Source organism: Rhinatrema bivittatum, chromosome 2, assembly GCF_901001135.1.
Source record: "Rhinatrema bivittatum chromosome 2, aRhiBiv1.1, whole genome shotgun sequence".
Taxonomy (NCBI): Eukaryota; Metazoa; Chordata; class Amphibia; order Gymnophiona; family Rhinatrematidae; genus Rhinatrema; species Rhinatrema bivittatum.
The window spans coordinates 270,205,306-270,230,857 of NC_042616.1; the positions used below are offsets into that span (position 1 = coordinate 270,205,306).

The 25,552-nt window shown below is 45.9% G+C and overlaps 1 protein-coding gene across 3 annotated transcripts in view; it reads left to right on the forward strand.

The window, feature by feature from the left end:
• The window catches only part of STARD3NL (STARD3 N-terminal like), a 103,875-nt gene that overhangs the window by 70,029 nt on the left and 8,294 nt on the right, over positions 1-25,552 (forward strand). For all 3 annotated transcript variants that reach the window (XM_029589519.1, XM_029589517.1, XM_029589518.1), the window contains exon 7: positions 9,227-9,325. In XM_029589519.1, coding sequence (XP_029445379.1) covers positions 9,227-9,325 — 99 coding nt within the window. The remainder of the gene's footprint in view (positions 1-9,226; positions 9,326-25,552) is intronic.

Consider the following 25,552-nt stretch of genomic DNA (forward strand, 5'->3'; position numbering starts at 1 on the left):
GGCATAGGGTACCCACGACCTACATGATCGAAAGCAAGCAGGACCGTAATGTGTTTGTGGCATGCAGGGCTCTCAGCAGAAGTTTTCCCAACACTTGGATCATCAATTCTGAAGCAATACACCACATGACATGAGGGTCACTTTTCCACGTTGAAGACAATAACAGCGACGCCGACCGAGTCATGAAGGCAGATAAGATGACCATTCTGGCAGCTGGAAAAGGTGTAGTCTATAGAAAGATAGAATTTGTTGCCAGAAGTACCATACTAGGGATTAAACATGGAATACTGTCCAGTACTACAATTGACTGAGGTCAAAAGTTATTTTTTATGGTTATGGGTGTCACATTTATGAGGAGGATGAAAATGTACTGACTAAGGCAGAAAAGCAAGGGCACCAGTTCCTCATGAAGATGACACTTCAACCACCAAGTGACAGGAAGAATGAAGACTATGAGATGAAGCAGGATATGTTCAAGATGGGAGTGTACTGAGGGCAAGAAATAACCATTAGATTAGTGGCATCAGCAAATGATGCATGTAAACTAGGACAGGATTCTGAAGATGGCCAGGAGACAAGTCATGAGAGGGCTGGAATGCCAAGCACCAAAACATATCAAGTGTAGCAACAGTTAAAAAGGGAATTCAACATATCAGCCATTTCAAAAGTGTAACACCCCCTTGACCGCTTACCTCACGAGGCATTCCTGGCTCTGGGACCTACCTGGCCTGGTCTCCATTGGTCCTCACATTCTTCGAGTCTGGTGCCTCCACCTGGGGAAGAAGGTGTTAGTGGGTGGGATTTCCCTCCCTTTACCCTAGGAAAACAAATAGGACTGTGAACAAGGCTGGTAGTATGTACAAATATATACAGGTTTATAAGACTATATAAGTATATACATTTCTACATGACTATGTACATCACTAATAGGATGTCAACGGCACACTTATCGACTCATGGTCAATAGTCTCAGGCCACACAATTATATACATATCTACAAGGTAGCAAGAACTTTTAATATTTAGCAATTTGGGATTGTTGGCCCCCACAGTATACCACCAAATAGAATAGAAGGGACCTCTTGAGTTCTCGCTTAATCAAGAGTTATTATTATTGTTATCCTCCCTTTTTATTCCCCAAGTCTCACCCATGTGAAAAGATACAACTGGGTTGGTGGGCAATTTTGGCCTGGGGGGTCTGTTGTATATAAACCGCTGCCACCTCCTCAGTGCCTCTTTCATTCTGCTGAAAAGTCCATGCCAACGCTGGGATCCACACCCTCCTTGGGGACCCAACCCCACCTCCTGGAATGCTGCTGGTGTCCATGCCCTCCTAGGGAACCCAAATGTGCTTCTGGATGTGCCGCTGGGGTCCCCTTCTTCTTGGGTGGACTACTTGATTGCTGCTGGTGTCCACACCCTCCTGGGGGACCACTCGTTCTACTCTGGGGTCCCCCTTGCTTAAGGGGGACCCAGGTTCACCGCCCAATCTGCTGCTGGGATCCACATCCTCGGGGGAACTGCTTGTTGGGTTTGTGGCTTAGTGTGGACTCTTAGTTGCAGTGGTGATGACTCCTCCCATGGGGAGGGGCCCCGTGGGGAACCAAAGCAATAGGCTAGACTCAGAGAGCAGACACTGGAAATGGAAAGCTTTATTGTAGTGCTGTAGATAGATGGTAATTATGCACGAAGAGATGGCACTGAAGTCCAGCAAGGTGCCAATATGCTCAGACAGTCTCAGATGAAGAAGTCTCACCCAGATGTACAAGGTTGGTAGTGTTCCACAGAGTGGGATAAGCTGAACCTGGTGGGTGGAAATGAAGTTGGATCATAGAGGTACTCACTGCAGAGTAGTGCAGGAATCCTCCTGGTAGATGGTGAAGGTGGGACCCAAGGTCCGTGGTGCAGGATACACTGAGCTGGATAGGCCCTCGAGGAGCGAGTACCTGGAAGCGCAGATGATCCTGAGCGGTTGTCTAATTAGTAGTAGAAACCCCGAAGGATAGTTGAAAGCGAGAGGCCCCCAAGGAGCGGGTGCCCAGAGCTTTTTCAGGAGCGAGATACCCCGGAGGTAGCGTGCAGCTTAGAAGCGGTCAGAGTAGCTAAACCAAAGTCCTTGCTAACTCGTTTGTAAGGAGCAGAGCGGAGGCTTAAATACCCGGAGGTATTGATGTCATGCAGTGGGGACGCCCCCGAGGTTCCTGCCATGACGTGTAGATAAGCATAGGCAACATGCACCCTAGGACGCCACTGGAAGGAGCATGGCAGACGGGGACGCCCATGCTGAGTTGGAGACACCGAGGGTTTCAGCACTCGGCACCAGAGGCAGCCATCTTACCCATGGAGCAGGAGAGAGGCAAAAAAGAGGTGAGGCAGATGGGGTGGGTATAGGCTTGGGTGGCAATGCATCCCAACCCCCTCATTGAAGGGGTGTTGACCCACTTCCTAGAGCTGGAGATAGGGATTTGCCTGTCCTCTTATTGGAGGTGGGTCAAGATCACATCAGACTAGTGGGTTCTGAAATAAGGGATGGCCATGTTCTGGAGTTCTGTATTCCTCAGGACGACTTCATGATGTCTCCCTGCGAATCTCTGGAAAAGAGGCTGGCAGTGGAGGTTACATTGTCAAGGCCCCTGAGCTGATGGGCAGTGTTTCCAGTACTTCACAAGAAAATATAGGCTCATTATTCCATTTATTTCATCGTACTCAAGAAGGAATAATCCTTTCGTCCCATCCTGGTACTAAAGGGAGTAAAAAGTCCTTGTGAGTGGCTTGTTTACACATGGAAACCTTATGCTCAGTGATAATGACAGTAAAGTTGGGGGAGTTTCTTACATCTCTGGATTTTTCAGAGGTATATCTGCATATTCCCATTAAGCTGGAGCATCAATGGTTTCTGCATTGTGCTGTTTTGGGGCAGCATCAGTTTTTGAGCGCTACCTTTCGGTTGGCCACCATGCCCAGGATCTTCTCCAAGGTCCTGATGATGGTAGCGGCAGTATCGAGACAGGATGGTATTCTGGTCCACCTGTACCTAGATGTTTGGATAATTTGGGCCAAGAGCATGAAGAGAGTCTTCAAGCCTCACACAAGTTGATTCTGTTGCGGACCACACCCCCAGAGGAAGATCCCGAGAGGGACCACCGGTTAGGCTCAGAGTATGGAGACATACACACACTAGTTCTTTTATTAAACAGTATATTGAACCACCAGAGGTGGCAGTAGTGAGCTGAAGTGCCCGGCTGGGCTGTAGTCCCTCAGATACTGGAACTGCGATCCCGGATAACTGAGCTGTAGAGAAACTGAAGATAGTGAGTAGGCAGGGTTTGCAGAGTTCAGGAACAGAACCTTGATGGTAACACTCACACAATAGTTTCTTAGAAGCAACCCAGGAGCTGGAATGAAGTAGGCCCTCGAGGAGCGAGTACCTGGTTCCAGGGAAAGCTCTGAGAGAGAGATGGCAACTCACTGGTGTTGTAGGCAGCAATAACTTCCTGGCAGAAGTGGTCTTCAGGAACAAGTCAGGGAACAAGGGCCCTCGAGGAGCGAGTACCGGTTCCAGACTGCGATCTGAAAAGCAAAGAGAAAGCGAGGCCCCCGAGGAGCGGGTACCCCTGGTAAGTCCGAGGAGGCAGAATAGCTAGGAGAGAAATCCCCATCCAATCCTATCCTTTCTAACTCGATTCGTTAGCGATTTCAGAAGATGACGCCCCTGAGGTTCGCGCCATTGCTGGTACTTGAGTCGGGGCCGCGCTGCACGTGCGCCCTTAGGCTGCTGGGAAACATGGCGTATTGCAGCATCTAGCCGGTCCTGGGACGCCGGAGGAGAACAGCACGATGACGCCGTGGCAGCCAAACTTCCAACAGGCAAAGAGGGAGTCGCCAAAGAGGTAAGGTGGACATAGTGGAGACGTCGGGCAGCGATGGTCGCAACAGATTCCCTTGTTGTAATAACTTGGTTGGGTGGTGAACTTGGCCAAGAGCAAATTATAGCCATCTCAGATGCTGGAGTGTCTTGGTGTTCATTTGGACACGAATCAAGGCAGGGTGTTTCTGCCGGAGGCCCGCATTCAGAAATGGATAGCACAGGTGCAGCTATTGACATAAGCAATTCGCTTGGCAGTATGGTCTTACCTGCAGGGGATCGGTTGATGGTAGCCACCCTAGACGTGGTTACGCAGACAAGGGTGCATATGTGTCTTCTTAGGTACACACTGCTTGCATGATGGAGTTCACAGTCTCAGGACTTCAGTTACCGGTGAAGATTAGCATCCAAATGTTGTGGTGGTTAAAAGCAGATCATCTAAGGAAGAATGTTTCCCTATGAACATTAGATTGATTGGGATTCATGACGGATGCAAGCCTCCAGGGTTGGAAGGTTCACTGTCAGGAGTTGATGGCGCAGAGGCGCTGAACTGCAGAGGAGTCTTTCTGGAGCATCGATTGTCTAAAAGCATGTACCATTCGGTTGGCATGCTTGTGATTCATTGCTGGCAGGGTCAAGCGCTCCAAGTAATGTCAGATACTGTGATGACAGTAGCTTACATTAATTGCCAGGATGGCACTAAGAGCCAGCAAGTGTCACAGGAAATAGTGCTGCTCTTGAAATGGGTAGAAGTACATCTTAAGTAAATCTGTGCCTCCCACATTATGGGAAAAGACAATGTAAGAGCTGATTTTTTTTTCAGCAGATGGAGTCTGGATGCAGGAGAATGGGAACTGTCAGACAAAGCATTCCAGCTAATAATGGGCCACTGGGGCCTACCATTCATAGACTTGCTGGCGACCTCACACAATAGGAAGGCTCCTTTCCTTCCTTCAGTTGCAGGGGAGATCTGAAGCCCTTGGCATTGATGCTCTGAAGCAGGAGTGGCTGGAAGACAAGCTTCAGTATGCTTTTTCTCCTGCCCATTTTGGGCAGAGTGATTTGGAAGATCGAAGGACACACAGGGCTGGTGCTTCTGGTGGTTCCAGATTGGCCCAGGAAGCTATGGTATGCAGATTTGTGGAGGCTTCTGGTGGACTCTCCTTCCCGGTTACCAGTCCACAGGGACCTGCTACGACAGGGATCTATTCTTCGTGTAGGTGCATCTCAATTTTATCTTTCAGTATGGTCCTTGAAAGGACTCAGTTGCCGAAGCATGGATATTCCACTGCTGTGAATTCCAACTTGGTTCGAATGCAAACGTTCTCCCCCTCATTAGCTTACTTTTGGATTTGGAGAGTGTTTGAGACTTGGTGTCAGGAACGAGGTGTGCCTCGTTGTTCGGTTAAGATCCTGCTCATTTTGTAATCCTTACAGGATGGGTCACTTAAGGGCTTGACCCTTCAATTCTTGAAAGTGCAGGTGGCAGCTCTTGCCTGTTTTCAAGGGTCAGATGAATAGTGGACCCTTGTCGGCCTATCCAGATGTGGCCCAGTTTTGTAGGGGGTGAGGCTTCTTTGTCCTCCCTTGCAATTGCCACTGCCCTCAAGGAACCTTAATCTGGTTCTAGAATTTTGGCAAATTCCACTTTTCAGCACTGCATAGCCCTTTCTTGAGGTTAAATTCTTGAAAACTGTGTTCTCGTGGTGAATATTTCCACACGTTAGGTCCCAGCTGCGGGCTCTTCTTGCCAGGAACCATTCCTGTGGGTGGCTCCAGGGATAGCCCAGCTTTGGACTGTTCCATCCTTTTTTTCTGCCAAAAGTGGCCTCGGATTTTCATTTGAACCAATTGATTTCTCTGCCAGTGCTGGACAGGGAGAGAGATGTGGATGAATATCGTCTGTTGCAGACCTTGGAAGTCAGGAAGCATCTGATGCGGTATTGGAGGTTATTAAAATCTCTCAGGAAGATTAACCACCTGCTTGTTCTCCACTATGGAGGTAAACAGGATGAGTCAGCATCGCAGGCTACATTAGTCCATTGGATTAAGGAGGCTATCGTGGTCATATATGTGGATGCTGAGTATCCATTGCCTAAAAAGAATATGGCTCATTCCACTAGACTTCAGGCAGTGTCATGCGTATAGCTTCGATTGTTGTTTCCTGTTGAGATTTGCTGAGCTACAACATGCTCCACCTTACACACCTTTTCAAGGTATTACTGCTTAGATGCGGAGGCCCAGGAGGACGCACCTCTGTGTGTGCGATGTTGGTTGGACCGCGGGCAGCCTCCCGCCCTGCTCGGGAATAGCTTTGGTACATCCCACTGGTCATGGATTAACCTATCTGAATGCTGAGAAATGAGAAATTACTACTTAACTGATAATTTCATTTCTCTAGTGAAGACATGATAATCCATCTTCCTGCCCTTGGTTGACTGTTTGTGGTTCTATGGTCCTCCTGAGTGGCTGCGTGTCTGAGGATAACTGGTAAGTGTCAGTTTTAGTCCCTAGATTAGTGATGTTACACTCTTTGTCTGAGCTCAGTGTTTTTCTGTTGACTGAGTATTTGAGGAGTTGTCTATTAAAAGTTATAATCGAGTGTTGTTAGTTTGTCCACAGTTGGCTTTTGCCGAGAATGCGGGCGGGCTGATGTCAGTGCAGGGATACATATACTGTGAAGTCAGCTTTGCTCTGTCTCCATCTGCTGGTAGAGGTGCATAATCCACTGGTCGTGGATTAACCTGTCTTCACTAGAGAAAAGGAAATTATCAGGTATGTAGTAATTTCTCAGTAACCATCCTCTATTTACCTATTTCACCTCACTCATGGTTTTATATACTTCTGTCATTTCCCCCTTCAGCTATCTCTTTTCCAAGCTGAAGAGCCCTAGCCTGTGTAGCCTCTGTTCATAGGAGAGATATTTCATTCTCTTTATCATTTTTGTCACCCTCTTCTGCACCTTTTCTCTACACCCAATATTCAAGGTGCATTCGTATCATGGCTTGATAATTATATATTTACTTAAAAACACCCATCCCGAGCACAATTTTGTTATCCGTTTCTTACACTCACTATCCATAACAACTATTTCAGACCTTTTTTGCCAGCCTGTTTACATCCTGGCTTGGAATTAAGAACTGTGACTTTACAAATGGCACAACCTCTGCCAGTGAGCATCTAGTGTTATGCTGAAGAAATGATTTGTGGAAGAAAATAACCTCAAATTTGATTAATATTTTGTGCATGGGCAGTTTCTGAGAATGGGTTTGTGAAATATTTATTTTCTGTCTCTGAGACGTTCCTGTTCCAAAGACTGAATACAAGAATGCTTTGCTGCAGTTGGGTGATTTAATGGAATTGTTTTGAATGTGAATTTGGCCCTTAAGGAATGTTTTGTAACTTATTGTTATGGACTATGAATGTAGGAAACAACTCTCATAATTGTGTTGTGGCCATGTAGTTAAATAAATAGAGAACTGGCAAAATGTACTTTTTTTCCCCAAAAAACTTGGCATCACATAGCATGTGTGACCTTTGTATATATATATCTGAACTTAGAGTTTATGTGTGGTGTAAGGCTTCTCTTCTAACAGAGTGCGGCAGAGAGAAGTGGTACAGGAGAGTTGGTAAGAACGTGGCACCAGGAAGCCAAATAGAATGAAGATCTTCACTAGCCTGTGAATACCAACAGTTCGAATATTTAAAAAATAGGCCCATATCATCTATCACACATAGGGGCAGATTTTCAAAGGTGTACGCACATAAGATACGTGCGTAACCCCCGAAAAGCTGCCACTTCCACCCGCTGCGTGCGCCCTTGGGGGGACTTGTTGGGGGCATGTCGGGGGCATGTCGCAGCCGGCGCATCATCGGGGGCGTGGCCGCGGCCTCTGGACCAGCCCCTGGACCGGAACATGGTCCGGGGGCTGGTAGGGGGGAGGAAATAGTTAGGGCCAGGGGGCGGGTTAGTTAGGGGAAGGAAAGGGAAGGTGGGGGCGCCAGAAAGAAAGTTCCCTCCGAGGCCGCTCCGATTTCGGAGCGGCCTCAGAGAGAACGGAGGCAGGCTGCGCGGCTCGGCATGCGCAGGCAGCTGATTTTGCGCAGCCTTGCGCGCGCCAACCCCAGATTTTAAAAGATACGTGCGTAGCCGCACGTATCTATTAAAATCCGGCGTACTCTTGTTGCGCCAGGTGCGCGAACAAAAGTACGCGCCTGTGTACTTTTTTAAAATCTGCCCCATAGTGTTACTATAGTAGGGACCTTGATTTTTCAGTTTTTGTTTTATTTTCCTTGGGAATTTATCATTGTTTATTAAAACAAGAACAAACAAGAGAAATCAGGGAAAAATGACTTGCCATTTTTATGGATAAATATAATTTTTGTTCTTTTAATAAATACTAATAAATTCCCAGAAAAAGCAAATAAAAACAGAAAATGAAGACCCCTGTGCTTAAGCTATTAAATATCATATGGCCAGCATTCAAGTCTCTCTCTCTCTCTCTCTGTCTCACACATGCACACACTTTTAGCAAGAGATGGAGTAGACAAAAATGTAAGAAGACCTGATTACTATTTTTAGCCTAGTTTTCTATAGGGCAGGGCTTCCCAAACCTTTCCTGGAGACTCTACAACCAGTTGGATTTTCAGGATATCCACAATAAATATGCATGAAATAAACTCGCATATACTGAGTCTCCATTATATGCAAATTTATCTCATGCATATTCATTGTGGATATCCTGAAAACCTGGCTGGCAGTTGAGAATCCCCAGGAAAGGATTGGAAAGCCCTGCTATAGGGAAACTGTCTTATAAGATCATCATTTCTGTCTGCCTCCCCCTAGTTGAACCATTTATCCAGTTTCATTCAAGTGTTTGCCACAGATAGAGCATCCAATACCCCTGTCATTTTGAATCCCATCTTCTTTTTATTTTTCTATAGGGAAACAGGGCAGTTCAGTGCAGTTGAAATCTCGGGGAAGTCAGAGCACTTTGCGATGTCATTAAGCATTTTTAAAGCTGTCTTTCCATTGGTTTATGCTTGGGATCACCAGATGTCTCTATTTCTTGCCTAGTTTTCTATAGGGAAAATCTACTCTAATATTTAATGAAGTATTTATTACACAGACATTGACATAACCATGCAAATATCTGTACTCAAGAAGGAAACTAGATGGTACAAAATGTTCACATTTCATTTTTGTGGGGTTGTTATTTTTTTGTTATTGTTGTTGTTCACAGTTTCATTTTTAAAGATAATAGGCTATTTTTCTCATTTGATGAAATGTAAGCAAATAATAGCTATTGGAATGAATGTACTGTGATTAGTATTATATAATTCCAAATTCATTCTCTTCTAGGACTGCTGATGGTACAGGATGCATCTGAACGGGCAGCGCTTATCCAACCTGGACCTCTTTCAGATGGGCAGTTTTACTCCCCTCCTGAATCTGTAGCTGGTAATTTCTCCTCATTTTTTGAATTCTCATCTTTATAATCTGCCATGGTGACATAATTTTGTGGGTAGGAGGAACATATTTTTTCCTTTTTTTTTTTTTTTTTTAATCAGCAGAGCATAAGGGCCTTATGTGCTGAGTAGATTGATGATATGGTATTTCATCACATGCTCACTTTCAGCCTTCAGGAGAGTAGCCTGCATCACCTTGCACAGATTATGCAATTGTTTTGGAGTACTGAGATGCCTGCTTTTCTGACGTTGATCCCGGGTTTCCCCATACTATAGACATATTCATTTCTGAATTGGGGCTTCCACTGAGGAATGTTTGGCACGGGCCTCCTCTGTGCAGCTGGAGAGAGGCAACTCAGCATCCCTCTAAATCTTCTACATTGCTTATTGTTAATACATAAGTCATCAGCTAAATGAATGTGGGTTGAATCAGTATGGAGATGTGCAAATCAAATCCAGTGGGTGCAATTCACTGTCATCCTGGGATGAGCTCAGAAACGTCTGTCAGATCATAATGCAATTTCTGATTACAAAACAAAAAAAATCCAAAGTTTCATTAAGCCTATATGGGAATTTTTATTTTATTTTTGTTTTAATGTGGATTGGGATGTAATTTGAGTTGAATTACAGCTTTATCAAGGAGCTTATCCTGGTACATGTAGAATGACATCTCTCACAGATATACAGTACCAGGTGGCACAAAGGCAGATCAGTCTGCCAGGGAAAGTATAACTCTGCTTTTCCACTCCACCAAACACACCATGATCACCCATCACAAAAGCATGCCACAAGAACTTCATGGATACATAAACACATTCCCAGCACCCCTGCTAGATACTGTAAAATGGCACTATTTACTTGATAATGTTGCATGGTTTGAGTATGTGATCCTGTTGTGATGATTCTAAAGTCAAATATTTCCTGTGCTCTATTCTTGAAAAAAAATGGTCAGTGTCTGAACATATGAGAACATTTTGGGAACTTTCTGAGGCTAGACAGAATTGGTCGGTTTTCCAAGCTACTGATGACATCATTCACTTCTGTTTTGTATGACTATATGTACTCTCAGAAATACTATTTATTCTTGAAATGAAACCAGTGAATCAGTCTGAAGAAAGATCAGACCAAGCAGCATTATTTGTTGTTATTGCCCTCTGGTGGTGATTAGAGGTGTTCAGACTAAATTTATTGAGTTCTCTGAGGACAAGCAGAATAGTAGTCCTCACACATGGGTGACATCATCAGATGGAGCCTGGCACAGAAATTTGATATCAAAGAATGTAGAACTTTCATCTCAAAGAATCTAGAATTTTCAAACATGCCCTATTGCACATGTACAGTTTATTTATATTTATTTATTTATAATTTTTATATACCGACATTCTTACATTAAAATGCAAATCATACCGGTTTACATAAAACAGAAGAAGCAGGAAAAAATATTTCCATAGTCAAATACAGTTGCCACCTAGGCAGAGTCCCTCAGGTTCAATTTTTCCGCATAGCTGTGTGGTCACGGGAGCTGTGTGCTCATGGTATTCAGCTTTGCTCTCTTCCTCTATAGTCTTTGTAAGTGACTTCTTCTAGAGCTGCAGTTGTTTTCTTTCCTTTACCTTACGGTAGTTTTCTTTTCTTTCTCTTTTTCCTCTCTCCTCTGTCTGCCAGCGCATGGCGGGCCTTAATCACTGCAGTCTGGCAGATTTTATTTCTTCCTTTTAAAAAAAATATATAAATATATATATATATATATATATATATATATATATATATATATATATACTACATCTGCAGTTTTAGTTTGTGTCCTCTCCTTGCTCTGTCTGGTTTTGTATCTTTTGTCTGGTGCTGGCAGGACTGACTGAGTGCAGTCCTTGGGTGATCGGTGTGGGCTGGTGAGCTTGGGGACTCGCATGAATTCTACCCAGGCAGGGATTCCATGTTGTTTCGCCGATTCATCGACATCGATGAAGGTCAGACAGTGAAGAGATCAAGGACCATACCATTCCTGTTGGGGGGGGAAGAGCTCATCCCCCCCCACACCCAAAGGAACTGGTCTCCAAGGGCAGGAGCCCTGGATGATATAGCCTCCCCTCCTGCTTCCCAGTGAAGGCAGCGCAGTCTCCCTGGGAGAGAGGATGAGCAGAAGTCTGGGCAAGCAGCGTGCTGCTGCACCATCTGTGCCATGCCCAGTAATGGTTTCCTGTGCACTTCTATGACCAGCACACCGTTAATCTGGCTCATCGATGTCAGGACCGTGTCGGGGACCAGGACTGCCATTGAGTGCTATGGTCACCCTTGACACTGTAAGGGCTTTCCATGCCATAGGCATTTGTGGACTTGAGGCACCAGAGTCATCGAGCGCCTGGGGCTTCGAAGTGGCAGTCCCATCCATTCCATGGATGCTGTGTCTCCATTCCATGCTTTCGATCCCATCGAGGTGCACGAGTGGCCATCCCCAATTCCATGGCCACTTTCATAACCATCGCGATGCAGAGTTGCCCCCATACCCTCAATGACATCGAGGTGCAGGACCACCATGGAGGCATTGGGCTCTGGTCATCCCCAAGGCCATTGACGTCCGGGGCTCTTGGGAGCCCTCAAGCGCCACTGAAGCCCTTAAGCAACAGGGACTTCAACCTTGAATGGATTAAACACCGGGATCATACTTTACTCATCGCACCCTGGTATGCTGAGACATTACCAGCATAGTGGTCTGGTGCCCTGGAAGTGCTTTGGCAGTATTCTGACAGAGCACTGAGGAGCATTGTGCTGTCCCATAACTGGCCTAAGGCTATTGGGCATCTTGGGGGCTCTGAGCTGCTCGGGTCAAGAGGCAGAGGCCCTGCCTGGATTCGTGCACCATTGGTGTTAATGAGTGCTAGCAAAGCTATCGTCAGCCATAGTCACTGGCGAGGGACGCCATCGAGCTTGCAGTATCGATGTTCTCGGATGGATAGGTGAGCTGAGGAGAACAATCGATGGCGGCAGTCATCAGTTCCTCTGGGCACCGATGAGGCATGTCAGGGCTGCAGATCCTCTGCCTGCAGACAACCCTGGCATCCTCGGTACCGCCAGTCCATTAATGCCTTCAGGCACCGGGGTCTCTATTGATGCCACCAGGCTGTTGATGCTTTTGAAGACCTGGGTGCATTGTTGTCTGGTACCCTGGATGTGATCCATCATTGGTGAATGCGAAAGCGCTATGGGCCCTACGGGCACTGTCACCACAGTGGGCACCAGTGGACTCTGTCAGTTGCTGCATGACCTCAAAGCACCATGGGCACCGTTGGTCACCATGGACTTCGCTGCTGATGTTCCATGAGGGAAATGGTGGTGAGCCATTCCCGATGCAGTTTCAAGGGCTGTGTCCAGCCTCTAGGAGTGTTTTCAGGTACTGGAGGGGGTGACGCCATAGAACACCACCCACCACCATGCCATACCCAGAGCCCCAGTAGTAATGGGGATGCTGTAGTCACACTATTCCTAAGCATTCCACTGGGAGTTACAGTGACAGTAGAGCACAGCATGTGTGGTCAGGTATGGCAAGGCATCTACTCCAAGTGCCTCGGAAGATGTCAGGCAGCATTCTTCCTGTCTGTGCAGTTCTCAGCCAAGCCAGGGTTCTGCCATCATCATGTCATGGTCTGTTTCTTCGTCAGTTCTGCACCACAAAGTGCTGGGGAGCACTGGCGAGAAAGGCGTCATCACACACCGTTATATGCCTTTTGGCAGCATGTTGCCACCTACTCCAGTAAGTAGATGCCCCTGTATGAGTACTGGTCAGCGTGTTTTTACAGCGGAGAGCTCTTTTTTTTTTTTTCCCAGTTGCCCTCTGCTGTATGGGTGTATCTGTGTTTGTGTTTCCCTCATGTCAAGCACAACAGGTTGTGCGCCACAGCCACAGGACTGACCTAGGGACTGCTTTCCTGATCAAACCCTAAGAGGAGTAAACACCGGTAGGGTACTGTCATGAGTCTTTTCCTCTCTCAGAAGAGGAATATGTCTTTCGATTGCTCTAGTGTCACAAATCCCTTTTGTGGGGAAGCCCCTGAAGTTCCGTTCCTGGGATGTTTATCTCTAAGCCGGAACCTCGATTCTTTAAATCAGTGCATCTCCTGGGAGGCCAGAGCTGGGTAACAGCAGCGGCAGTCATTGGACCATTTTTGCTGGAGCTCCTCCGTTGATTACTGTGACCTACCCCATCTGAGGGTAGCTGCCTGTGGTGGATTATTCAGTGATCAGTGATTGTATATCAACTCTCAACAGGAGAGTTGAAAGGTTTTTGGGATCGAGAAGCCCCGATTCCCATTACTCCTCTAAGAACATAAGAACATGCCATACTGGGTTAGACCAAGAGTCCATCAAGCCCAGCATCCTGTTTCCAACAGTGGCCAATCCAGGCCATAAGAACCTGGCAAGTATCCAAAAACTAAGCCTATTTCATGTTACCGTTGCTAGTAATAGCAGTGGCTATTTTCTAAGTCAACTTAATTAATAGCAGGTAATGGACTTCTCCTCCAAGAACTTATCCAATCCTTTTTTAAACACAGCTACACTAACTGCACTAACCACATCCTCTGGCAACAAATTCCAGAGTTTAATTGTGCGTTGAGTGAAAAAGAACTTTTTCCAGGGAGATTTGACTGGGTTCCAGGGCAACCCTTGTGATTTCCCCTCTGGACACCCAATTGTCCACCCCAGCAAGGGGTATCCCTCGTTCTTCGTTCCCGGTGAAGAGATGTCACCACTTCTGACTGGTGGTTGCTTTCGGTTCCTCGTGAGCTCCAAGAACCGATCGAGTGGTTTTCATGGGTGATGATTCAGATCAACTGAACCAAATCACGGTGAACTTGGAAGATGTGGTAGGCCTGATTGACAAACTGAAGAGTAGTAAATCACCTGGACCGGATGGTTATACACCCCAGGGTTCTGAAGGAACTAAAAAAATGAAATTTCAAACTATTAGTAAAAATGTGTAACCTATCATTAAAATCATCCAATGTACCTGAAGATTGGAAGATAGCCAATCTAACCCCAATATTTAAAAAGGAATCCATGGGTTATCCGGAAAACTATAAACCGGTGAGCCTGACTTCAGTGCCAGGAAAAATCGTGGAAACTATTATAAAGAATAAAATCCCAAACATTTAGATAGACATGGTTTGATGGGACACAGCCAGCATGGATTTACCCAAAGGAAGTCTTGCCTCACAAATCGCCTTCATTTTTTTAAAAGAGGTGAATAAACATGTGGACAAAGGTAAACTGGTAGATGTGGTGTATTTGGATTTTCAGAAGGCGTTTGACAAAGTCTCCCATGAGAGGCTTCTCAGAAAACTAAAAAGCCATGGGATAGGAGGTGATATCCTTCTGTGGATTGCAAGTTGGTTAAAAGACAAGAAACAGAGTAGGATTAAATGGTCAGTTTTCACATTGAAAAAAGGTAAAAAATGGAGTACCTCAGGGATATGACTTGGACTGGTGCTTTTTAATATATTTATAAATGATCTGTAAAGGGATACAACGAGTGAGGTAATCAAATTTGCCAATGACACAAAATTATGCAGCGTAGTTAAATCTCAAGCAGATTGTGATGAATTGCAGGAGGACCTTGTGAGACTGGAAGATTGGGCTTCCAAATGACAGATGAAGTTTAACGTGGAGAAGTGCAAAGTGATGCATATAGGGAAAAATAATCCTTGCTGTAGTTACACAATGATAGGTTCTGTCTTAGGAGTTACCACTCAGGAAAGAGATCTAGGCATCATATTGGACAAAACATTGAAATAGTCAGCCCAATGTGCTATGGTGATCAAAAAAGCAAACAGAATGTTAGGAATTATTAGGAAGGGAATGGAAAATAAAATGGAGGACATTATAATGCCCCTGTATCGCTCCATGGTGAGACCGCACCTTGAATACTGTGTGAGGTTCTGGTCACCGCATCTCAAAAAGGATATAGCTGTACTGGCCAAAATTGCAGAGAAGGGCAACCAAAATGATAAGGGGCATGGGACGGCTGCCCTGTGAGGAAAGACTAAAGAAGTTAGGGCTGTTCAGTTTGGAGAAGAGATGACTGAGGAGGGATATGATAGAGGTCTACAAAATCATGAAAGGACTTGAATAAGTTAATGTAAATCAGTTATTTACTCTTTCAGATAATAGAAGGACCAGGGGGCACTCGATGAAGTTAGCAAGTACCTCATTTAAAACAAATCGAAGAAAATTCTTTTCCACTCAGTGCATAGTTAAGCTCTGGAATTCATTGCCAGAGGATGTGGTTACACAGTTAGTGTAACTGGCTTTAAAAAATGGTTTGATAAGTTCCTAGAGGATAAATCCATAAACTGCTATGACATAATTAATAAGCAATAGTAGCTTGTGATCTGTCTAATGTTTGGGTACTTACCAGGTACTTGTTACTTGGATTGGCCACTGTTGGAAACAGGATCCTGGGCTTGATGGACCCCTTGGTCTGACCCAGTATGGCATATCTCATGTTCTTATGTTCTATTTCGCAAGGGAGTCTTTCCAGAGTATCTCCCAGGTGAACCTTAAGGGTTTCTCCCATCCGGGATTCACCTTGACACCTGCTGAGCTCAATGGGTTGTTCTGGCCAGTCATTCTCACCTGCAGGACCCTACCTCAGTAAGGATGATTCTAGTCCATCTAATTGGCGAGTATGTCTTTCAACCTATCCCCATATCCATGGTTGAGGGAGTTGGGGGACGAGGGACTCTACAAAGAGGTGCTGCTCTTGGTTGCTGTGGCTTGCAAGCTATACATCCCCATTTTGGAGAGAACCCTGTCTGCGGATGGGGGAGTCCTGGTTCATGCAACAATTGCTTCATTACTGGACTGTGCGCTTCCTTGGGGAAGTATTTGCAATCATGGCTGGGGTATTAATACTTAAGCCAAGTGCTTGGCAATTTGTTCCGAGATCACCCTGGCCCTATCCTGGTACCATTAGGTTTCTGGGCCAGTGAAGAAATCCTGTTCAACAGGTATTGCTCTTGTGACAACCCAGCTTCCTGTCTCTTAGCAGAGTATTTCTGGACTTCTTCCCTGGGAATTTGTTCTCAGTTTCAGCTGTTCCAAGCAGGCTGAGGGCTCTATCTTGGTGGGTAACTCCCTACTGGAATCGGCAGTGGGTTATTTGCTTGGGGCTGGGATATGCCACCTAAGTGACTTGTGCTTAATCTGGCAGTCCAGAGGTCTGCCTCCTTGTGTTTTCGTTCCCTCCGACTTCCAGTTGGGATGTTGGGGGAGGGGAAGAAAAGCTAAGGCATTCGTGTTATATCTTAGTGTATACCTGCAGCGAAAGATATACTATGTTTTCCCTACATTTTCACCAGGCTCTGGCCAATACTGCCTTTAGAGTTTCTCTCTTTACTAGATTTCCCAAAGTGCCTTCCTGTTCACCTGACCGATCCTGTAGACAGAATGGATAGCTCTGCCCTTGACAGGGTGTAGTGTGGATGAGCTTCAGGCCTAACTTCTCTCCCTGCTTTAGGAGTTGGGCTAGTGATCTATTCAGGGGTTGCCATTCATCTCCTGAAACTCTTGATGCTGTCTGATGTCTGATGCTTTGGCTTGTAGGGTCTGTCTCAAGCCCTGCCATTGTTGTCTGCCATTGTTGTATGTCTCAGGCCCTGCCATTGTTGCTGGTTATTCTTCAAGCGTTGCTTGGGTTTTTCTGCCTATTGTGCCTATTAGTCACACATGGGCACACTTCTGCAGAGACATTTTGTCCTTTGGATGTCTGTAGACCGCAGTTTCTATCTGGGGAATTCTCGGGCCCCAGTTGGGTTTTTGATTGTCTTCTAACACCAAAGGAAACTGTGCAGTTTTCGTCCAAGAGTCCTTCTCTTGTTTACATCTCTAGGCTTTTTCCTGTACCCAGGAAGTTCTAGGCCTACTTCAATGTCAGGGTTACTGATCTGAAACCCTGCTTGTAATGTTTTCCATGATGCGGAGTATGCTTCTGCTCATACTCGCATCACTCCTCTGCCTTAGGCGCCCCTGCTATGCATGAGGGTTTTGTGTCTCAGTGATTTCTATGTTTTTCTTTGTACAACCCAACTCTTCTCCAGCCTGGATTGTGGGTCGGCTGCCTCATAGGGAGACGGGTAGTGCTTCTGCACTGTGCGGTTTCCCACTTTGTCTTGCTCGGACAGCCTATAGCTAGGGATTCACCCATGGGAGGACTACCATCTTGCTTGCCCTTGGAGAAAGCAGATTTGCTTACCTGTAACAGGTGTTCTCTGAGGACAGCAGGATGTTACTCCTCACGAAACCCACCTGCCTTCCCTGGGGGTTGGTTTCTCCATATATTAGCTATATCATGGACTGAAGGACTCTGCCTAGGGGGCAGGGTGATGTCTACAGCTGCACATGCTCAGTAGGGCATGTTTGAAAGTTCTAGATTCTTTGAGATCAAAGTTCTGGGCCAGACTCCATCTAATAATGTCACCCATGTATGAGGACTAACATCCTGCTCTCTTTAGAGAACACCTATTACAGGTAAGCAACTCTGCTTTCCACAGGCATGAATAGTTCTACTCACTATTGTATTCACTATAGTAAAAAGGAGGGAGGGGGAGATGAGAGCTATGTTACCAGCAAATTCCTGGAAAATGATTATTTAAAATAACAATGAGCTCTTCCATATTTAGAGCTGGCTAGTTGTAACCTAGTGGACATCATCCTGACCCATGCTCAGCAGACTGTGTAGTCTCAATAGTTTATGAAAATCAAATGTGTATGGTGACCAGGGTGCATACCTCCATTCCTTGGGGCTGCAAACAGATCTGTTGTGCAGCATAAGCAAAATATGCTAATCAACCTGGTTCATAGATAGAATGTTTTCAAATATTTCATGAAGAATCATTGTGGATCTGATCATAACCTTTGAGGACCAGGATTGTGCGGCCCTGCTATAAATCATTGTTCATTTACAGATGCCAATGACCTAGCTAAAGATGAGTTGTTAGAGGATGAAGAACAGGCATTAAAAGATTCAAGAGTAGTTCAAAGTGTTATTTAAGCAAGCAAAGACATAACAGAAGAAGAAAACTCTCCAGTCAATGAAACGAGGAAATAAAACCTTCTTTAAATATATAAGGGAGATATATAAAACCAAAGGGGGAGTAGAAAAGATTAAAAAGAAAAAACTGAGTTATTGAAGAGAGAGAGGAACACAAGGTAGAATTCTTCTTTGCTCAGTGTATACAGAAGGAGGGAAAAGATGATATACTTGAGGCAGGATACAGGGACATAAGTTGAGCATGCCGTAGCTTCCTGGAATCCCTACCCTGCCCCATTGCCAACAGTGATGCAATACAATTTCCAAAATGCTCTCTTTTAATGAGCTGGAAAAGGAACAGCAAGATCATGCGAAGAGAAAGAGCAGGAGAAACAATATCAGCCACAGTGTCGGGTTTGTGGCATAATGTGGACTCTTGGTCGAAGTGGAGATGACTCCTCCCACAGGGAGGAGCCCCTTGGGGAACCACAACGATTGGCTAGACTCTAGTAAGCAGACACTGAGGAAGGAAAGCTTTATTATACTGCGATAGAGTTGAATCTTGCCCAAGGAACAGACAGCACTGTAGTCCAGCAGAATTCCAGTAGCTTAACAGTCTCTGTAGATGATAATCTTACACAGATGTAGCAAAGGTCCGGAAATGTTCCACAGCGCGGGATAGGCCGTGAACTTGGAGGGTGGAATGAGGAAAGCTGGAGCATAGAGGTACTCACAGAGAAGCAGTGTTGATAACTTCCTTCGGTAGTTTGAATGAGGCAGGGGACCAGAGATCCAAGGTGCAGGATACCCTGAAGAGAACAGGCCCTCGAGGAGCGAGTACCTAGGAGCGCCGAGGGTTCCTGAAAGAAAGCAGACAGGAATCCCGAGGAGCAGGTGTCCTTAAAGTTAGGCAGAGTAGCTCCAGAGAGCAAGTAGAAGTGAGAGGCCCCCGAGGAGCGGGTATCTGGAGCTTCCGTAGGAGCGAGATACCCCGAAGGGTAGTGAGGGATCCAAGCGAGCAGCTTAGAAGCGGTCAGAGTAGCAAAACCGAAGTCCTTGCTAACTCGTTGATTTGGAGTGGAGCGGAGGTTTAAATACCTGGAGGTACTGACATCATGCGGTGGGGCCGCCCCCGAGGTTCCCACCATGACGTATTCAAAAACGTAGGCAGCGCGCGCGTGCCCTAGGAGGCCTCAGGAAGAAGCATGGCGGACGGGGATGCCCATGCTGGCTCGAAGAAGCCAAGGGTTTCGGCAGGCAGCAGCGGAGGCAGCCATCCTTCCAAGGGAGGAGGAAAAGGGTAGAAGAGAGGGGAGGCAGAGCGGTCGCAGCTGTCTGCGACCGATAGATGCAACACACAGGCCCTCAGGAATAGATGGCAAAACAGCGTCATCCTCTGTGGCCTGAAAAAAAAGGAAGAGTCCAATCAGCTAAAGGGGCTGAAAGAAGAGGCTGCTGCTGCTGCTGCTTGTGCTTTGGGTAGGGAGGAAGATTGACTGAGAGAGAGCATGTATGTATGATTAAGAGAGCATGTGTATGTAAGTGAGAGAGAGTGTGTGTGTGTATATATATGAGAGAGAGAGAGGAGAAAGTTTGTGAACAACAATCCCCCCCATCTCTCCCTTTGCTACTCCAAGACAATCTCAAGACATCTGGAAATCAAATGTTGCCAGATAATGGAGACCTGGCAATTTTTTTTATCCTCATTAGTTTAATTATTAGTTGTTTGATATGTCTGCTGTTTTGAAATACTTATTGGTGTTTGGGAAATTTTATATATGAGTTTTAATTATTGTATGTTGTTCTGTTCATCAGCTGTTTTGAAATATTTATTCTTTTTATAAATATGGTTTTACTAATATTGATGATTACATTTCTTGATTTTATTGTTTGGTGTTTTATAATAAATGGTGATGTTTTTGTTTTTCCTTTGTTGCACTGCATAGAGAGTATGGCTTGTTGTAGTTTCCAGTTCAGATTTTGTCTGCATGTTTCTATTTATACTTTATGGTCTCTTTATTCTGTATTTGGTGAGGGTCTTTCTATGTTCTGCATGTGTGACCAAGGTGTGAGGTATTCTACTAGCGTGTAGGTTCTGTATAGGGGATCTATAGCAACTTGGCTTTTTCTGTTTTCCTAATAAGAGGTGCATTGGTGTCTTAGGGCCTGGTGTAGTATTTGCAGTGTTGCCTTTTCATAGATTGGGTTCTTACTGTTTGAGTGCTGTCAGTTAGTACTGTTTTGGTTTGGGAGGATTACTATCTTGTAATTGTGATTCGTATACTCATGGCTTTCTGGTGTAATACCTAGTGTAACACAAGCTGGGTGTGGGCTTGGCTGTCTAGGGTTCTTAGTGTCTTATTTACTTTTTTGCAGAGTTTTCTGGTTGGCACCAAAGCAGTGCATGTAAATATAATATACGTGGTGTAATTGAAATTTTTACTTCGGAATACTGTACTTTTTCTGTTATAAATGAATAATTTTTAACTGTGTGTGGAAAAGGACAAGACCGTGGGTGGGGGAGGTTCTAAGCTGTAATGTTCACCTAGGATGCCTAATGCCCTTGCCCCAGCTCTGCTGTGGTCTCTCAGAAAAAAACATGCATCCTCCCTGTGCGTACTGGCACCTCTTTTTTTTTCCAGAAAGAAAGCACTGTGTATCTTTATATTTTTCGAGATATGGCCTCCAGAACTGAACACAGCATCTAGAAAAGAGGGAAATATACTGCTCACCAGTGAGTTGGCACTTAACCAGACTGTGTAAGGCTAAATTTCGTGAAATCCTTACATTTGAATCGTGTGCAAAGGGGAGAGGAAAATGGTGAAATACATTTATTTTATGCAACAAAATAATGCTTAGACAGATTGCTGAATTAATTAACTTAGAACCAGCAAGTCAAACCAAACGTAAACTTAAACCAAAAACCAAACTTAAGCCTTTATTTTTTCCTGAACCAGAACAGAATTGGAAAGTCTTGGTTGAACCTGAACTGAATTAGGACTGCAAAAACGTCAGGTTACCAATTCAGAATAAGAGTTTCACTAAAAAAAACAACAAAAAAACCCAAAAACGGATGTGGTACATCCACTTGGTCTAGAATGGACTGGAATGAACACAGAAAACCGGTATCTAGGTAGATTTACATTTTGGGTTTGACAATAGATATAAAGGAGGGAATTTTCATTAAGCCAAAGTAAAGTATATGAATATTTTTGAACTTGCACAACTTCTAATGAATTTTCAAAGGGAAACTAATCTTTATGATCGGATGGGATTAGGCAGGGGAAGTTGTGCACACATATTTGAAACTTCAGTACACCTGTCTAGTTTACTCCCTCGACCCAAGCCTGCTTCCCAAAATGTCCACGTTCAGAGCAGCTAAAACATAACTTGCCTCATGAAAGTAGGTGGCAATTTTCAAATGTTTTGATCTAGCTGGCTGACTCTTCTGCTGGCTAGCTCGTTCTGAAAATTACCCTCCACATACACATTTAAAAGTTACTATTAAATTCTTAGTATTTGTTTCATGCATCCTTTGTGGTACTTATTGCTGTCACTAATTGTCAATCGATACTCTAAGGCCACGGTAGAAACAGTGCGGCAGTGCCGGGCGCACCCTCGTTCCCCGCACGCACAGTTCTCTTTACCCACCGCTCGATACTCTCTTCAAATTGCATGCAAATGCAAGCCGCGTCTGCAAAGCGTTAGGCCCGTGCAACCCATTTAACTGTATAGGCGCTAATACAGCGCCTATACAGTATCCTGGGTGCGCTGGTACCTGTCATTTCAAATGACATTTGAAATGACAGGCACCAGGAAGTGGATGGTTCCCCCCCCCCCCCCCCCCCCCCCCGAAGCAAGGCGCAGGGCGAAAATTAAAACGGGAAGAAAGTGTAAAAAATGGGGGTAAAACCAAAGGGAGTAAAGTGTAAAAAACCATGGACGACCTCCATATTAACATTGCAGCGTAAATTGTTTATATATATGTATAAATACCTGTCACTTTCCGAATCCCCCAGGCGTGCGGCGGGAGCCGGCGGGCAGGTGGGCGCCCGTTCATCCAGGCGGCGGCAGTGGGAGCCGGCGGGCAGGTGGGCGCGCGTACGATCCAGGTGGCGGTGGGCGCCGACGGGCGGGTGGGCGCGTGTTCGATCCAGGCCACGGCCAGAGCGGACGGGTGGGCGTGCATTCATCCAGGCGGAGGGAGCCGGCGACGAAAGCGGCCTCCGGCAGCCCCCGCCGGCAGTGAATGAATGCGCGCCTGTGCGACCCGTGCGATTTCGGCGCTCAAAGCGTGACGTCACGACGCTTGACGTCGCCTTTTGTGCCGAAGTCGCACGGGTCGCACAGGCGCGCATTCATTCACTGCCGGCGGGGGCTGCCGGAGGCCGATTTCGCCGCTGGCTCCCTCCGCCTGGATGAATGCACGCCCACCCTCCCGCCGCCACCTGGATCGAATGCGCTCCCACCACCGCCGCCGCCTGGATGAACGGGCGCCCACCCGCCCGCCGGCTCCCGCTGCCGCCTCGATCCAACGCGCGCCCACCCGCCCACCGGCTCCCGCCGCCACCGCCACCTGGATGAACGGGCGCCCGCCGGCTCCCGCCACCGCCTGGATCCAACGCGTGCCCGCCGGCTCCCGCCGCCGCCGCCTCGATCCAACGCGCGCCCACCCACCCGCCGGCTCCCACCGCCGCAGCCACCGCCTTGATGAACGGGCGCCCACCCGCCCGCCGGCTCCCGCCGCCGCCTCGATGATCGCACGCCTGGGGGATTCGGAAAGTGACACGAAAGTGACAGGTATTTATACATATATATAAACAACTTACGCTGCAATGTTAATATGGAGGTCGTCCATGGTTTTTTACACTTTACTCCTTTTGGTTTTACCCCCATTTTTACACTTTATTCCCGTTTTAATTTTCGAACACCACACTAACACCAAGTAGAGGGTAGGCGGTAAACTAACAGGTTAAGGACGCGGCAAAATAGCGGGTTACAAAGGAGATAATCTGAGCGCGCGTCACAGTATCGGAGGGGAATAGCTAATTCCTTCATTATACAGCTAATTCGTTCATTTACACATCATATACATGCTGGGTGCGGAAAGGGTTATGCGTCTGTTTTAATAAGTGCTAAGGACGCGTGAAACTGGAGACTGTATCACTGGATCGCCTTACGCGTCCGAAGTGTGCGCTCACAGCAGGTTACAGACGGGAAATCTTCAACCGCACGTTACAGTATCGATCTGTGTACTAGTTAGACCTATCAGTTTGCTCCTCCCAAATTTGGAAATAGTAATGTGCCTTATATTTACATTTTCTCACGTGAACCAGAACTGACTCAGCTTTTCATGTGTATTAAACTAGTTACTGAACTTCTATAGGCCTGGACTGGAAGCACATTGGAACATTAGTTGCAACTGAATCCAAACTGGACCTGAACCAAAGAATTTAAGGGTTTTCACTCCCTGCTCCATGTTGGGATAGGCCAAATATCAATTCAGCTCAGTATATTCTCACCGACATTGGCCAGTCCAGGCCACTAGGAATTAACCAGCGGATCCCAAATAGTAAATACATTCCTTGTTGCTCATTCCCAAGGATTAAACGGTGGCTTTCTCGAGCTAGATATTCAGCGCCACATAGCCGGAGACGTTTCGATGTATCTGGCTAAGTGGCAGCGGCTGAATATCTGACTGGGATCAGCGGCCGCCCCATAGCCAGATAACTACATACCTTGCTAAACAGGTAGGCAGTTAAGCGGCGGGTGGGGTATAGTCATAACTGAGAGGAGTGGAGTGTCAGGGGAAATAAGGAGGAGGAATAGCCTAATGGTTAGAGCAGTGGACTATGAACCAGGAGCCCAAGGTTCAAGTCCCGCTGTCACTCCTTGTGATCTTGGGCAAGTCACTTTACCCTCCATTGCCTCAGGTACAAAAACTTAGATTGTAAGCCCTCTGGGGATAGAGAAATACCTACAGTACCTGAATGTAAACCGGTGTGATATCTCAATTGAGATCAAATGTCAGTATATAAAAATAATAATAATAATAATAATAATAAATAAAGGTGTATTTCCCAGTCTGGGACTGGTAAGTTGTGCAGGGAATCGTGGGATGGCTGAGGGAAGGCCAGCTTCAACCTCAGAGAGCCTGCTATGTGGCCTCACCCCTGAGGATCCAGAGTGGTCCATGGGTGTTCCCAGTATTTAGCTGATGTGGAGGCCAAGGAAAGGTGTGGGATCCTGAAGGGGACCCGTGAGTTCTTGCTGCAGTGATTAATGTCATACTGTACTGTGAAGTTTGGAAGTCTTGTCTCTAATTGTATGTGAGCAGTTATTGGAAAGAATCTCCCATGCAAAGACCCGGACTGATACCTGGGCTGGAAGTAGTAATCCTTATCCCATTTATGATTTTACCTTCATTGTGAATTATCCCTTTCAGTTTACCTGCAGTGCATAAGTCAGAAAATGTTCTGTTTGCCTTCCTAATGAAACCTTTATTGCAACATGAATCCTGAGTGCGTGCTACAGAGATCTTCAGCCTGACAGCATGCTGGGAAACCTCTACTCTGCCTCCAGCTTTTGCAGGTAGATGGCCAGAGGAACCGTTAGGAGGCAAACTTAAAGGAATGCGTTTGTTTTTTTTTTGCCTTTGTTAAGTTGCAACCATTGTGTTCTTTTGTTTGTTTTTAGACCAAAAGGGATCTAGCTCTGGTCTGAGACTACTTAGAAAATTAAGTTAAGTGTAGTTAGTATTCAGTTAGAGCTAGGGTTTTATTTTATGAGTTGTGGGTTGTTGTTTTTTTTATATATAGAGAAAGGAACGCCACACAGGTTGTGAGCTACTCAGCCACTAAGCTGCAGCCAGACTGCTTTCTGTGTCACTTCCTGCAAGATGTTTTAAAAGCTGTGCAGCAGTCCTGACTGCAATCCAGTCCTTGATTTATACTGGAACAAAGAGCTGTGACTTCAGGCTGATACAGACCTACATACAGTTTAACTTCAAGACTTCCTCCTGCTGTGCCACTGTTCCCTGGATTGTAACCATGGGATTTGGGGAGCATGTCCTCCTGCAGGGAGCAGAGTATGATGGTACAAATGGGTGTGTGGAGTTTATTCAGAGAAGTTGTTGCTGGTTTTCAGAAGCCTTTATTACTGATAAATAATTTGGTTGATCACAATAAAACAACT